General features: G+C 41.1%; 1 protein-coding gene across 5 annotated transcripts in view; it reads left to right on the forward strand.

Moving 5' to 3' along the window:
- The first annotated feature begins 6877 nt into the window (after positions 1-6877).
- Positions 6878-14351, forward strand: part of MANBA (mannosidase beta) — a 53452-nt gene continuing 45978 nt past the window's right edge. For all 5 annotated transcript variants that reach the window (XM_085057926.1, XM_085057924.1, XM_085057925.1 and 2 more), the window contains exon 1: positions 6878-7097. In XM_085057926.1, coding sequence (XP_084914052.1) covers positions 6912-7097 — 186 coding nt within the window. In that variant the 5' untranslated portion in view covers positions 6878-6911. The remainder of the gene's footprint in view (positions 7098-14351) is intronic.

Raw genomic sequence — 14351 nt, forward strand, 5'->3', positions numbered from 1 at the left:
TAAACCTGACGTGGCATCTTACTGTCTTACACATGCATTATGCTGTGTTTTGAGAGTGGTGGGAGGGGAGAAAAAAAGGAAGATGAAAAGAGAAGTTGCCTTTTGCTATTTAACTGAAACCGCATCTCTGGTTCCCAGGGCAGGGGACCAGATACAGAACTAGGTTATAGTTGACCAATCAGCCCTCCTACCCTTGTTTTCCTTCCCACAGCCACCTTGCCATGTTTGTCTCCATCCTTTAGAGACCTGAACTCTTTTTTGCCACATTCACTTACCCTGCTAGACAAGGCTTCTCTTTGCTGTCTTCCCTGATCTGATGGGGAATGTCTTTCATGTAACTTAGCTGGGCAGTGCCTGGAGACTCTTTGAGTCTTCCAGTTTATGAGCCAGTATTTTATAGAATTGCTAGGGCAAGTAATGCTTCTTGAGGTGCAAAGCATGAAGAACGGGGGAAGGGGTAGCAAAACCTTTTACTCTATCAATGCAGTTGTTCTAACTGCCTGTAAAAATACTGAAAAATGGATTAAGAAACTTCTTTAAGTTTTTAGGTCACATGAGTACAGGTAAAACAAAGGTCATGTGTTAGGAATCTAGAGTGCAGATATGCAGAGACAAAGAGTGAAGGGGGAAAGCTCAATGTTGTAAGTCTCAGTGAGTTTTTTAAAGAGAAGTTCCCATGAACCATATGCTGACACATACATCATGAATAATACAGGGTGTGGACAGAGGAGAGGGCAGCCAGCTGTACCTTCTGAGCCAGCTGCAGCAAACTGATAAGCTTTTCTCGAAGAGTTCTGCTAGAAGGAAGTAGCAGTAATCATAGTTGGTGGTTACAAGATCGTGGGTCATTGCCGGGAAGCTGGACGGATCAGCATTTTTGGTAATGAGAGAACACAGCAAAAAAGGTCTTGAAAAACCTCAGTTGAAGCTACCACCAAGATGTTCAGTAAACAATGAGTGACTTTCTAGTCTTGCAGTGGCTTTCTTATGTCAGCATTAAGCTGTGCACTGCTAACTGTACAAGCAGGAGGTGGCAGAAGCAGCTTAGTTGTCCCCCTCTGTCCTCCAAGAAAACCTTGTCTCTGATCAGGTATGGAGGACTCCAAAGGGATTATTGTGGAAAAATCATTACTTGTCAACTTGCTAGGCATATTGAAGCACTTCACTAGACTGAATTGCCTAAAACATCTTTTTTTTAATAGTTCTAAGTATCTTTTTGGGGTGATTGAAATTCCTCAGGGCAGTTCCAGGCCTTTGAAACTGTATTTGTCAATATGATCACAGTTGATAAACAGTATTGAAAATACGCTGAGAGAATCGACGTAATAGAACCTTTATTGACAGATGAGTACTCAAGATAATCTTGCATCTTGAACCCTCGAAGTGCTTAATAACATCCTGGAGTCATGACAGCTTCTTTTGATGAAGAAACCCTTTTATCAGAAAGCCTTCTCTTTGGAAATGATTGTGTGCTGAATGCTGTTTATTTTGCTAGTATGTAAAAAGTGCCAAAAGCTTAGGTGGCTGTACACTCTTCAACTGACTAATTAAAACTTTAAATACCTTCAGGATATTGTGGGATTTCTGTGAAATGTTCTGTAGACATCAAAATATACACTATTTTATACAAAGATTTAATTGAAGTTATAGTGTATCTTTTGTCCTTTCATTAGATCTACACATGTTTAGACTAGCTGAAGATGTTTGCTCTTGCTGAAACAATCTCAGAGGAGATTGATTCCAGGTAGTGACCTCCTGTGGTTTTTAGAACCTCTCCACAGGCTCCTGTTGCCTTTGTGCTTATCTATAGTCCTAGTGGTGAGAAAAAGAAGAATTCTTCCATGGAACTTGTAACTGCTACACTTGTAGCAGTAGCCAAAGATGTAGGGACTAATTTGAGCACCAGATTATTTGGATCCACTGGGCTGAGAATTTTGCTGTAAACAAAATGTGTGTCAGTAGTATTTTAGTATGGCCACTCCCTGAAAGGTCTTTCTTTCACTAAGGACTGAGCTGAAGAGACAAGGTTCTTTTCAAATCCCTAAGGCTCTTTTTTATGTTTCTAGCCATAAAACTGTCTGCCTTCCCTTCTTCCGGTGTAAATATCAGAATATTAAAATTCTGACTAGTACCAAAACAAGAAATCTAGTCAGTATGAGAGAACACAAGGAAATGGAATGAAGGTGTGTCAGGGAAGTTCAGGCTGGACATTAGGAAAAGATTCTTCACTGAGAGGGTGGTCAGCCACTGGAACTGACTCCCAGGGAAGTGGTCGAAGCACCAAGCCTGACAGAGTTCAGAGGACATCTGGGTGTTACTCTTAGTCACATGGTTTCATTTTATTTACTGCTGCAAGGAGAAGGGAGTTGGACTTCTGGTGATCCTTATGGGTCCTTTCCAATTTGAGATATTCTCTGATCCTTCCAGTACTCTTTGTATACTGCAGTAGTCTTTTCCTTTTTGTTGCCATGAGAATCAAGCACTTAATGCTTTTTTTACAGATGGGTGTATGTACAAAGTAGTATTTTTAGTGCTCTTTATGTATGAAGTAATTTGGAAGAAAAATAGAGCCCATATTAAAGTATGCCTCTTTCATGAACGTGCATGAGTCAATTTCTGTAACTGTTACTCCTGAGACATTTGTACCAGTGCAACAAGTGACAGGGCATGTAGCATCCTGGACTGCATGAGGATGTAGCTCTGTTATGTAAAAGGGTTTTATTGGAATCATTCAGATTAGTGAGTGTTTTTTTCCTGTGTAGCCATGCTTTTGGCTTATGCTTTTGTCTAAGTGGGGCTTGAGTTGATTCAGTGAAAATTTCATAGGTTAAAAATTCTGAAATTCTAATAGGTGATGAAATAATCATTAATCTTTCAAGAGGGAAAAAAGTGTCTTTTGAGTACCCACAGTTTTCAGTAAAGTTACTTTGAATATTCCCTGGTGCTTGCAAATTAGAGTAATTTTGGTAGAAATGAAGGGACAGAGTTTGTCCTACTGCTGAAGCCAGGTACATTACCCACACTGAAGCTCTAAGAAACAGAGGTCCTGACCTGTCCCAGTGGTTTGTCTGGAGTCACTTGAGTTAGAAAAAGTGATGCAGCTCCCAGCTTTTTCAGCAACTCCAAATTTATTTACATTTACTCATCCAATTTATCAGCTACAAGCCTTTGTTGACATTCTCTTAATGCTCACCTGCACAGAAAACATTCATTAAAACAGTAGGCTGGATGTATGCTTGATACATTGTGTGATCTATTTGGTACGTCCTACTCTCAGCTGGTAAAGTGCCTCAGTGAAGCCTCTCAAGCTTGTGGCATAGGAGAAGCAGTTTGCTACCTCTGATGTCCATGTTTTGAGGGATTTCATTTTAGGCATTCAGGGGTGAGTTGTACATTGTACTGTGGTCACAATGACTGTCTAGTTTTAGACCTGTAAGAAAAGCTAAGCAGCCTGTTTCGTAATGTCTCCATATGCACCACTTGTTTCCTGTAAGTGTCAGAGAATCAGTATGTTTTAAGTAAATTTTAATGAGAGTTGAAGGGGAGCTTGGACAGTACCATACAATACATTGACTTTGCTGCTTATGAAGCAAAGGGTAAATGGCAATGATCAGTGTTACGTGATTTTATAAATAGATTAGGATTGTTTGAAAATTGTTTATAAAATGAAGAGAATAAAAGCTGTGGGAATTCCACCTTCTAAAGAACCTGACTTTAAAAATCTGGCTATGCTGGCTTTAAAGATCCTTGGGCTTTTTTCTGTCTGCACTGTGGAAGGTGATGATCTGACACCTAAATCCTTTGGTGTAAGTGCATCTCAAAGCAAGATGTTACGTAGAGATACAAATACAGGCTTTTGCCTCAGCATACCTGATGAAGTTGAAGGTTCTATTCAAGGCATCACCTGTCTTTCTGCTTATGAAATTTTGAATTCTTATTATGTATTTTTTGCTTTTCCCCTTCCATTACAGCATTTGCCTGGAGCAGTAGCTTCCCTTCTATATACTTATTTTTAATTACTTTTGATTGTTAGTGTTGAGTAATGTTATTTGCTAAGGAAATCCCCTTGCAATGGCCTACTGACTTTGCCGTAATTACGAAAAAACTTTAGGCCTGCTACTTAAGAGTGTCACTTTGTGTTTTGCTCATGATAACTTTGTACAGCATTCTCTTCTAGTTATTCTAGAATAGTATCCTCATCTGAAAGCAATCTTAATATATTTTCTCATTTTATTTTTAACCTTCTTTTGAATGGAGTCAAGATAAGTACAGAATAATGTCCTTTACAAATCTGTAGCTGTAGAGCTCCCTGCATAGTATTGTCTTTACTCCAGCCCAGAGAGTAACTATTTTGCACAGTGATTCTGTTCTGCAGATACAGTCAGGAAGCAGCGGTCAGGTGTTAATGCTGAGGAGCTGTGGGGCTTTCATATGGATATGCTGTGCTGTCTGAAGATGCTTACAGTCATACAAACATGTCTGCATTGATATTGCTGCATCTGTACAAAACTCCCCAAGGTAGATGATCCTTTAGTTGCTTTGCATCTTTGACAAATAGTCTGTGGTGGTGGTATCCACAGCAGCACATGGTTACCAAAAGAGAGAGCATGCATGAGATGGGCTGGTGTGAACACAAGTCCTGTTTGGCTTCAGAGGTGTTTACATGCAGCAGAAGAATGGTACAGGGTGGACAGGTGGGAGCAGTAATATCTTGAGGTATTGCATCCAAATCTGTGAGAACCTGTTTGTTTAAAACCTTTGCAAGAACTCATTGAACATGAATTTGAAAGAATAAACAGCAGCAGCCTGTTGTGATGATAGAGATTGCATAGCAATTGGAAACAAAGGACTTCTGGATTAACATGGCAAAATTTGGGCAGCTTCAGTGGAAATACTCTGAATTTATTCTAATATAGACAAAGGCATGGTTTTGTCTTCAGCTTTTTGTCTTAGTTGATAAAGAATATCTGCTTGCAGTATCATAAAGAATTGTAATAACCCTCTAAATTTGTGGTAATTCGGAAAGAGTGTTAATATGATACCCAGTAAAAGAAAGTACACAGTATATCTTGCTTTGTGTCTTAAGATTTGAAAAGATTAAACCACAGCCTTTAAAACTCTCATATCTTGAAACAGCAAAAATGTCATTTGTTTAAAAATACCCTCAAACAAACAAAAAACAAACCCTAAAACTGGGACATGAAAATGAGACATGATTTAACTTAATTATAAGCCTTGAACAAGGAAACAGCATGTTCTCAGAATACTTAATTACAGCATTGTTTTTAGGTTGAGTTTTTTTTGGTGTGTGTGTTGTTCCAGTCAGTCTTAAGCAGAAAGAATAAAAGGCAAAGAAAACATAGAAGCACAGGAAACATCTCGAAATGCAGTCTCCCTCTTACCGGGAAGCAATCATGTGACTTGCTGAAAAAGATTTATTAACAAAAAAAGACTTGCAGTTGTTCTTTGGTTGCTGTAAATCTGCTTCTTGAGATACTGATTTTGACTGAATTCTACAGCATGCAAAGCCTGTTGGGGTAACTCAGTCTAGGATGATAGCTTTTTTTGGCAATCTCACTAAAAGACAACTGGGAGTTGAACTGAAATGGGACCAGCGTTTTGGTTAGTCAGTATCTTGAATGTGGCTTACTTTGATTTAAAATTACACACATAGTAGCTGTTCTAACAACTAAGTTTCTGCACGGCCTTCTGCTGCCCAACAGTGTGGGTCCCAGCTATCCCTTTTGGAAGTTGGCAGCAGAATTTTTTTAAAAGAAAAAAGGATCATCTACTGTCTTTTTTTTTGAACCAGTATTTCTCAGAACTGCACACCCCCACCCTTGTGCTCTCACAGGTGAAAAAATCACCTGTGGTTGGATTGTGGACCTTTTTATGGTAGGTGAATGGAAGCACTGTCATTTTTATGTTGTATTGAAACGAAGGGTTGTCAGCTCAAAAGGATTTGTATCAAAAATATATAGGCATGTTGACCATGTTCAGTCATGCCTTAAAGACAAATTTAGGGTGGATTCTTACGGTATGCTGAAATAGGTGTGTGAAAGCCAGGAGCTAAAACAAAACTCTGGTGTCCCTGTTCTTGTCTTGCACAGCTTCAGCTGGGGGGGCTGGTGTGAAATATTCCCACTTCGTGGAGGTGAGCTAGAACCCTCTGCACCCCCTGATGCAGTGGGAACAGAGCATGAAACAGGGTGGGTATTACACCTGGAGAGTATCGCTAAGGCCTTCCTCTGAGCTATTTAAAAACTTGTTGCTTTAATTCCTGGGTTTGGGCTGTCAACGGAAGGGATTAAGCTAGCAAGGGCACACAGGAGAGCCAGTGTGATTTGGAAACCGTACTTGGGGTTCTTTCTTGGGAGCCGGCGCTTCTGTCCCTTTGCAGATGAACATACTGAATTTTTCTAAACAAAATCCACAGTACTTTGAGAGGTTCATGACGTTTGCTACGGTTTTATATGCCTCTGTAATTTTAAGGGAAAAAAGGAGGTGGAAGTCTGAGGCCATAAAACAGCCTCATGACTCGAGGGAGCCAATACTGAGAGAACCCACAGCGCTCTTGTCACAGCTTTTCCTCATCCCTTCCCGCTTCCCTGTCGTTTTCTAGAGCTCCGAGTACTTTTGCTGCATCCGAGAGATTCGTAACCGTATTACAGCTCCTCTAATCACTGTTCCGCCGCGCCTCTTGGAGGGAAAAAGCAAACCGAGCCGCCCCTCCGCCGCCTTGCCCGGGCAGTGCTGTTCGCCGGGAGCCGCAGCCGGGCGGGGAGCGCGGCCTGCACCCCTGGCGGGCCAGAGCCGCCCGCCGGCCCCGCGCAGCCGCGCTGCATCGCCCGCAGCAGCGCCGGCCTCCTGCCAAGCGCCGCCCCGGCTCGCCGCTCCCGCCGCCCGTCGCCATGGGCCCCGCGGCTCTGCTGCTGCTGCCCGCGCTGCTGTGGCCGCTGGCGCTGGCCGCGGGCGGCCCGGAGGTGCACAGCCTGCGGGGGGGATGGCAGCTCCGCAGCGGGAACGGCTCGGTGTCGCTCCGAGCGGAGGTGCCGGGCTGCGTTCACACGGCGCTGCTCCGCCGGGGCCTCATCCAGGTACGCTACTCCGAGAGCCGGGCCGGCGAGCAGCCCCGCCCGCCGTGGGCAGCCTGCCTCGGAGGGGACAGCGCTGAGCTGCCCGGCGCTGCAGGGCTGTTGGCATGGCTGGTGCAGCAGCCAGGCGCCGTTTGGTGGCTGCAGTGCACTCAGTCCCCAGTGAGGCCCAGGGTACAGATGGAAGCTTTGCGGTGTGAGGCTGTGGTTTTGACTGCTGACACCAGATGCCTGCAGTGCCCTCACAGCGTGTCAGTCACGCTTACCTGCCATAATGCCTCAAAATAATGAAAAGCTAAACCCACCTTCCTAGAGTTTGACTTGTTGATGCAAGAAGTCATCAGTTAGGGATTTCAGGCCATTAAAAAGCCCTTTTGAAACTTGCAGAGCGTATCAGAGCAGTGGAGATTATGTACACCCATACTGCCTAAGGGAAGTATATTCTGAAACACAAGAACAAAAGTTAAATTTAAAAGATTAGCTCCTCTCTTAACACTTTGAAGAAACTTTTCTACTTCTGTTTATGCTTGTCCTTTTTTAAAATTTATAAAAACACAGCAACCACTTTCTCGGACAGATTTTCAAAACTGCAGTTGGAGATTAGTAGCAAAGTATTCTGATACCAGCATAAGGTGCTTGTGACTCAGACCTGACAAGAAACGTGGCATAACTGGGTCATTGTTGAAATAAGAAACCTTTTAAAAAGGAAACAAGGAAAATGAAACGTATACCTGGAAAAAGGGAAAGCAGTAAAACACAGTGACGTTAACAAAGGTCATAAATACAGTTCCATGCTGGAAAATGTAAAGTACTGTTGTATGCTGTGCGTATATCTTATTATCATTCCTTTGTTGTGGGCCCAATGGTGCAGTTCTTGTGCATAATTTATTTTAAAAACACATTCTGGTTGCATGCATTTTGTATTTTCTGTTCCTCAGCTGTTATTCTTCAGCTCATTACACTCTGATTAAAGTTAAAAAGATAAAAGGAGAAAGTGACACCCCTTTGGGCAGGATAATTTTAGCATTTTCTGTGTTGGCATAGGCTGGGAATCCCAGCACTAATAATAGATTGCAAAGAGTGTCATTGCCAGATCCAAAGATTCAACATTGGAAAAAGAAATACACTATGAAGGGATAGAGCCACGATAAACTGTTCTTTCAGCATCTGTGTGCTAAATGATGTGATATTTTGGACACAGAGAATTAAGGTTTCAAAAGGGCTTTTCTAAAGTTTTCAAGTGTGCAGTGGGCAGGTAGACTGTTTGTGGAGGATGGATGAAGGGAATTGTGCCAGGCTCTCTGATGCAAAAGTGCTCAAGGTAAACAACGTCTGGAATGTTTGGTTCTGCTGGGAGGTGTTGCTGCAAGAAGTGTGAATAATCATCCAGGAGAAACTGTGAGCAATGCACTGACTCAGGCACACAGGACAGTGATGTAATGAAAGACTCACATTTAACTGCTCACACTAAGTATGCTTATGAAGTGAGAAGATGTGATTACTAATTTAGCTGCATTGCTGCAAACTCACTTGTAATGTAGCAGTATATTTGGAAGTGAGGATCGTGAACTCTCATGTGCCTGGGCAGAACCCCAAGCTGCACAGAGGCATGACAGCTTAGTCAGCCAGCTGGGCAGCAGTGTGTGCTTGGCTAATTAAATCGATGATGGCTGGCTGTGGTCACTTAGAACATGCTTACACGAATACAAGTAAGAACTTGCTCCAAACACGTGCTGGTACAGCTGGGTGGGAACCTGCTGTGGACTGGAAGCTGTTGCTGGGTTGGTGGTGATACTGTCGAGGTGCTGAGTTAACCAAAATAGTTCACTAGTGTGGTTGCTTGACCTCTGGACTGGACCCAGCTGGTGTCTGGCTAGTTCCAAGCTCGAATGAGATAACCTGTTTCTATATATAGATGTGTACAGGTAAGTCAAGGCCAGCTTAAACGTATTCTTACTCAGTTTAGCAAAGCTCAGCTTACAGAAAGAAGCATTCACACAAATTTGTGCCAGGATAACTAAATTGTTTTAAAATCACATTTTTGTTTAAAAGATGGAATGCAGACCATACTGAAACACAGAAGCAACCTCAGCAGATTTGAAATCTATCACAGATGGTGTTAAATGTACTCAGTCATTGTCACCACAGTTGTAGCATTGTGCAAAGCAGCAAACCTGGGTTGTTTGGAGGGAGTCAGTGACATCATTCCTTATTGCACTACGAGGCTTCGAGCTGTGAAGGGGGGCTCAGCTCTTTGTACTGAGGTTTCTTCACTGCAGTGAATGTGGCCAAAGGTTTTCAAGTGCAGCTGCCTAAAATCGTATTCCTATATTCTTATTTATACAAAAGCATGCACACTGCCTTACTTGTAGAGGCATAGAGCACTGGTTGCTCCGTTTTTTCAGAGTTCATTATCTCTGGAAATAAGCCCTTTTTGGTGTTGTGTCAAGAGTAGAATTAGGAGTTTTATTATAGATGCCTAAATACAAGTTTTGGTCTTAAGTATTTTTTTCATTTGCTCCTTTTGCTCTTTGCAATGGAATATTGAATCTTAAATCATCTTACAGAAGATATCACTGGACCCAGTAACCCAGCTTGTAATCAAAAGTGGAGATTGGTCTGAAAAGCTGTACCAGGAAATAGGAGAATAAAGCTAGTAGGAACAAAATAATTCTGGATAGCAGGACCCGTATGTTCAGGACCCTGGTGAAATCTACATACTGGTTTTCTGTGTGACTTGCAAAGTGCCAAATAGCACTTCAACTTTTGCTCTTGTATCTGAGGGATTTTCAGTGGGTTAGCACCCAAACCAGAAATTTAAAGCAAAATTTGGAAGGGCCTACTCCAGCGATGTAGCTTAGTGGGCATCTCACAAACGAGGGGAAGGAGGGCAGCTGGGGTAAGCTGAGGAAAATTAAGCCTTCAGAATGTGGCTTAGATTGCAGGAGTAGGCTGCAAGCAATTTATTTATCACTGTGTGGTTCATTTCAAATTTAGGTCGACACACAAACTGTTTTTGTACAGGGATGCTCTAGCTGATTCTGCGTCTGTAGCCTTACTTTAATCTGCTGTGCAGGCCATGCACTTGAATTGAAAAACATCTCTCTGACGCTGGGGGTTCATTACTCATCTCTCTGGATCCTCTTAGCGTTTGTTCTAGAGATATCTTTACTCTGGCTCATAAAATATGCATTGGAGGAACACATTTTTCTGAATGCACCAAATGCACGTGTCTCAAAAAAAGGGAAGGGGAAGATACTTGAGTTTCCTTGCTCTTGGGGAAGACACTTGAGTCTCCTACCAAAGTATTATTTTCTCTCATGTTCAATCAATGTAGTTCAAAATGCTGGATTAACTACGATAAAAGCTCCAGGGCCAGGAGATTGCATCAGAGTATGTGTTTGGCTTGATTGTTTTAATAACATTTCATTAAGACATTGTAGGTCTTACTGCTATTTACATGTAAAATTAAAAAAAAACACATGAGAAGTGCACACGAAGGGCAATAGTCACTTGAATAGAGTTAGTTCAAAGCTTGGTTTTGAATGCAGACGTTTTACAGACTTGCAGTGAATCTGTTGTTAACCCTACAGCTCTGGGAAAAAAGATTTGCCAAATTTTTTTCTAAAGATTTTGCTTTTGACCACTGTCCATGTAGCATTTTCTTTCAGGCACTGTTCTGGTAAGCAATATGTATCCACAGGTAACTTGCATATTAAGTCTGTGTGCTGGAAATAGGCATCCTCTACCATTTGTTGTCTAAGTTCTGCATGATGCCATTTCTTGCTGGCAGGTGACTCCTGTAAATTCTCAGTTCTGATGAATATGGCTGTTTAGCTGGATTTTCTTATATTCTAGCTGTTTGCACTCATACATAAGACTGTGTTGTCTTGTTAGTTGTCACTTAGATTAGTCTAGACTATTATGAGAGGTCTGCAGGGGGGCTGGGTAACATAGAGACTGGGTAACGCTGCATTTTCTGGCCTGTTAGACAAGGACATGCACTTGAAGCTAACAGTGATCTTGGTCATACTTGGATATTCAAATTTATTAGAAGAGAAAGGCGTTTATGTACCCCAACTGACAGTTCTGCGTTTCTGCAAAGTCATGTGTTTTATTGTAGCTTATTCTGCATTTGTATAAAATATACCGTTGTGTATTTTCTGACGCTTCATCACAATGTAGTTTTTTTAGAGCAAGCCAAGTAACAATTCCGTCGGGTATCCTGTGGTTCTATTCAGGTTAAATGGCATTCATTGATGGAATAGTTGATCATTACATTATTTTCCACTGAAATATAGATGCTCTGCTGAACTGTGAGAACAAATGTGGAAACATTCAAAAGCCTTAGTAAAACTTAGTATAAATATTAAAGGACACTTAAGTTTTTCTTTCAAAAGCTTGTGATGTTAAAAGAGAGAAAAGTTATAGTGGTCTGTTCAATACATCAGAGTATTCAAATAATATTAAGCAGTGGGTATTAATATCTTAACTCTTCAGTCATATTTGGCCTAATGTTCAGCTGTGACACATCTTGAACATTGGCAGTGACATTTAGTTTACTGCTTTCTGAGAGCAGCTACTGAAAATTTGTTACTTTAGGATGAACTTCCAAAATGCATGTTCCGAGAATATGATCCATTCATCACTACTGCTACTTCAGCCTGACTTCAAGCTGTGAAATACATGAAACTGGGCTTGCTGGAAATTGTATAAGTGTCCTGACTGTTACCACTTGTGATGTCAAGGGGCAGATGGGTATAGATAAGCATATATTGACTATTTAGCTTCCAGTCTGAAGTTGGGCACAGCAGAATCATGAAACTGTAAATCATGAAACATCATTTGTAAGGTTTTTTTTGATTATCTGTTACACCATCAGGATTTTCTTACAGTGTACATTATAAAATATCAGCAGAGTTAATTCATGAGAGAAGAGCATGCAAGGTGACTTCAAATTAGACCATAACAAAAGCAGGGTAAGGTAAAGTAATCTGGTTTTTGTTCTCATTATAACATTTCATTTTATTACATGCAGATCTTCCACCTGGGTACAGCTGACTCCATCTGGTGTCACTGAGGTGTTTGTGCCATATCCCTCAGAACTCCTGGATTGTAGGGGCCTGGAGGTGTCCCTTCCTTGTGCCAGGGTGTGCCTGGCACCACTCACTTGCTTACTTGGGCTTGGAGCCTCACTTCTCATGTGTTCATGTCTCATCCATTTCCTGCTTATCAGGAGAAGCTCTTAGCTTATATCACTGTAGCTCTTCAATCTCACCTTAAAATCATTGCAAGGAGAAGCTTCCATCTGGGCACTGGCAGTGCCTTCATTTTAGTGCTGCCAGTGCTTTTGAAGTCCTGCTGATGTCCTGTTTTCTGACCTGGAAATTGCTGCCTTTTGATGATCTGTAGCAGGGCTTTTCAGCTCATCGTAGCAGGTGATTTGCTGTGTGCTTACAGCGTTGAAGTTGGGAGCAGGGAACAAACAGGCAGGCAGCTTGAGTGCTTCAGATATTTTCCCCAAATTGCAGGGAGCAGGAAAATGCAAGGCTGTTATGTTTGGTGGGATCTAAAAATAGCTATAGTTGACTCCACCCCTGTATGAATTGCTTCCAGGAACACATTGAGCTGTTGTGCTATTGAATGTGAAGAACATTTAATAGATGAGCAGCTTATTTCCTACCAATTTCCAATTTCTGCCTATGCCTTTAAGTGCTTTAAATTTGTCTTTTTTTGCATCCACTTTTCTGAACTAAAGCTTTAAGTTTGATGTGAAATGATTTAATGTGGGATGAAATTCCATTTCAGAGAAATCCAAACCATTTGACTTACATGGATACATCTTCCAGCACTCAGAACAGTTGTATTTAATAATGAAAAAGTCAATAATCTCACAAGTGTATTGGAGAAGTAATTCTGCTTTCTTAGAGGAATTTGCTATGGTCATGCATTTCTCCTGAACCTTGAGAATTATCTTAAAAGCATTGCTTGAACATTTCCATGGATTATTTTACAACAATCAACATTTGTAATGGTTAGGACCACTGACTAGTTATTAGCATTTAACAGCTTTTCTGTGTGATACATGAGCTGTTTTACTGGTTATGTAGCAATGATATCAGTAACCTGTTAAGTTTTACATAAAGGTACACAGAACTGTGAGCTTTCCATCTACAAGAGTGGATGCCTGTGAGTCAGAAGGCCTAATTAGCACCTTCTATGACACATATTTTAGTAGTCAGTGCATTTCTTGAAGTTTGAAGGCTCTAGACTAGTAAAGAAAAAAGCTCCTTCAGGAAAAAGGATCTTTAGTACATCTTGAGATTTAAACATGCCACTCTGTAAATTCCTGAGAGAGCCCATCTGCCTCTTATAAAATATTCCTACATTTCTGCTGCTAGACAACCAGTTTTGTGTTTTCCAGAAGTCAGGACTTCGTTCATTAACATCTTGGTACCTGTGCTTTTGTGGGAGAAATGGTGCAGGTTTCTTTTGTGCATCTTTGCTGGGGCACTGATGGTGAGTGTTTGACCATTTACCAAATGGCTTTACAGTCTGCTGTTGATAGTGCATTTGCAACTTTCATCTCGCACCTTTTGTTAAAAATTTCACACATACAAGTGGCAATGTTTGAAACTTAACATGCACATTTTTCAAATCATAACCTGAAATAAAATAGTATGTAATGTTAAATATGAATATGTATCCATATGTAAATATACATGAGATGGTATATAATGTTAAAGCAAGACCATTGTTAAAAATGTGGGTTTTAAGTACATATTGTAGGGTTCCATGGTCTCTGACATTCGACACTTGTCTTCCATTATCTCAGTGCAATGATCTCAGTGGAGTTTCTTTTATGAGCCTAAATTTTGCATATTAATACACATTTCTTAGCCTTATTTTGCATCTTAATAAAAGTGTGAGATACATTCCCCAGAAGTAATGGTATGAATGTCTTAAAATTCAGTAATAGCTCTGGTAAGGTCATGATGATGTAACTTTTAGAGAATACATGGTACTGTCATTACAGAGGTTACAGTTTTACTGATGTGACAAGACTTTTCCTTTGACTCTTTCTGGGTATTAAGAAATTTGATGGATAAAGCATAGCATGTAGAGGCAAGGTGACACCTTTCCCTCTGTATGAGCCCAAGGAATGATGTTTGTATTGCTGTAGAACTCCAGAAGGGACTGTGCTGCTGAGGAGAGCCATTTAGATGTTATGATTTTCCTCTGCTATGTAAGTAGGTT

Source organism: Lichenostomus cassidix, chromosome 4 (assembly GCF_008360975.1).
Source record: "Lichenostomus cassidix isolate B80296 chromosome 4, HeHo_3.0, whole genome shotgun sequence".
NCBI classification, from domain to species: domain Eukaryota; kingdom Metazoa; phylum Chordata; class Aves; order Passeriformes; family Meliphagidae; genus Lichenostomus; species Lichenostomus cassidix.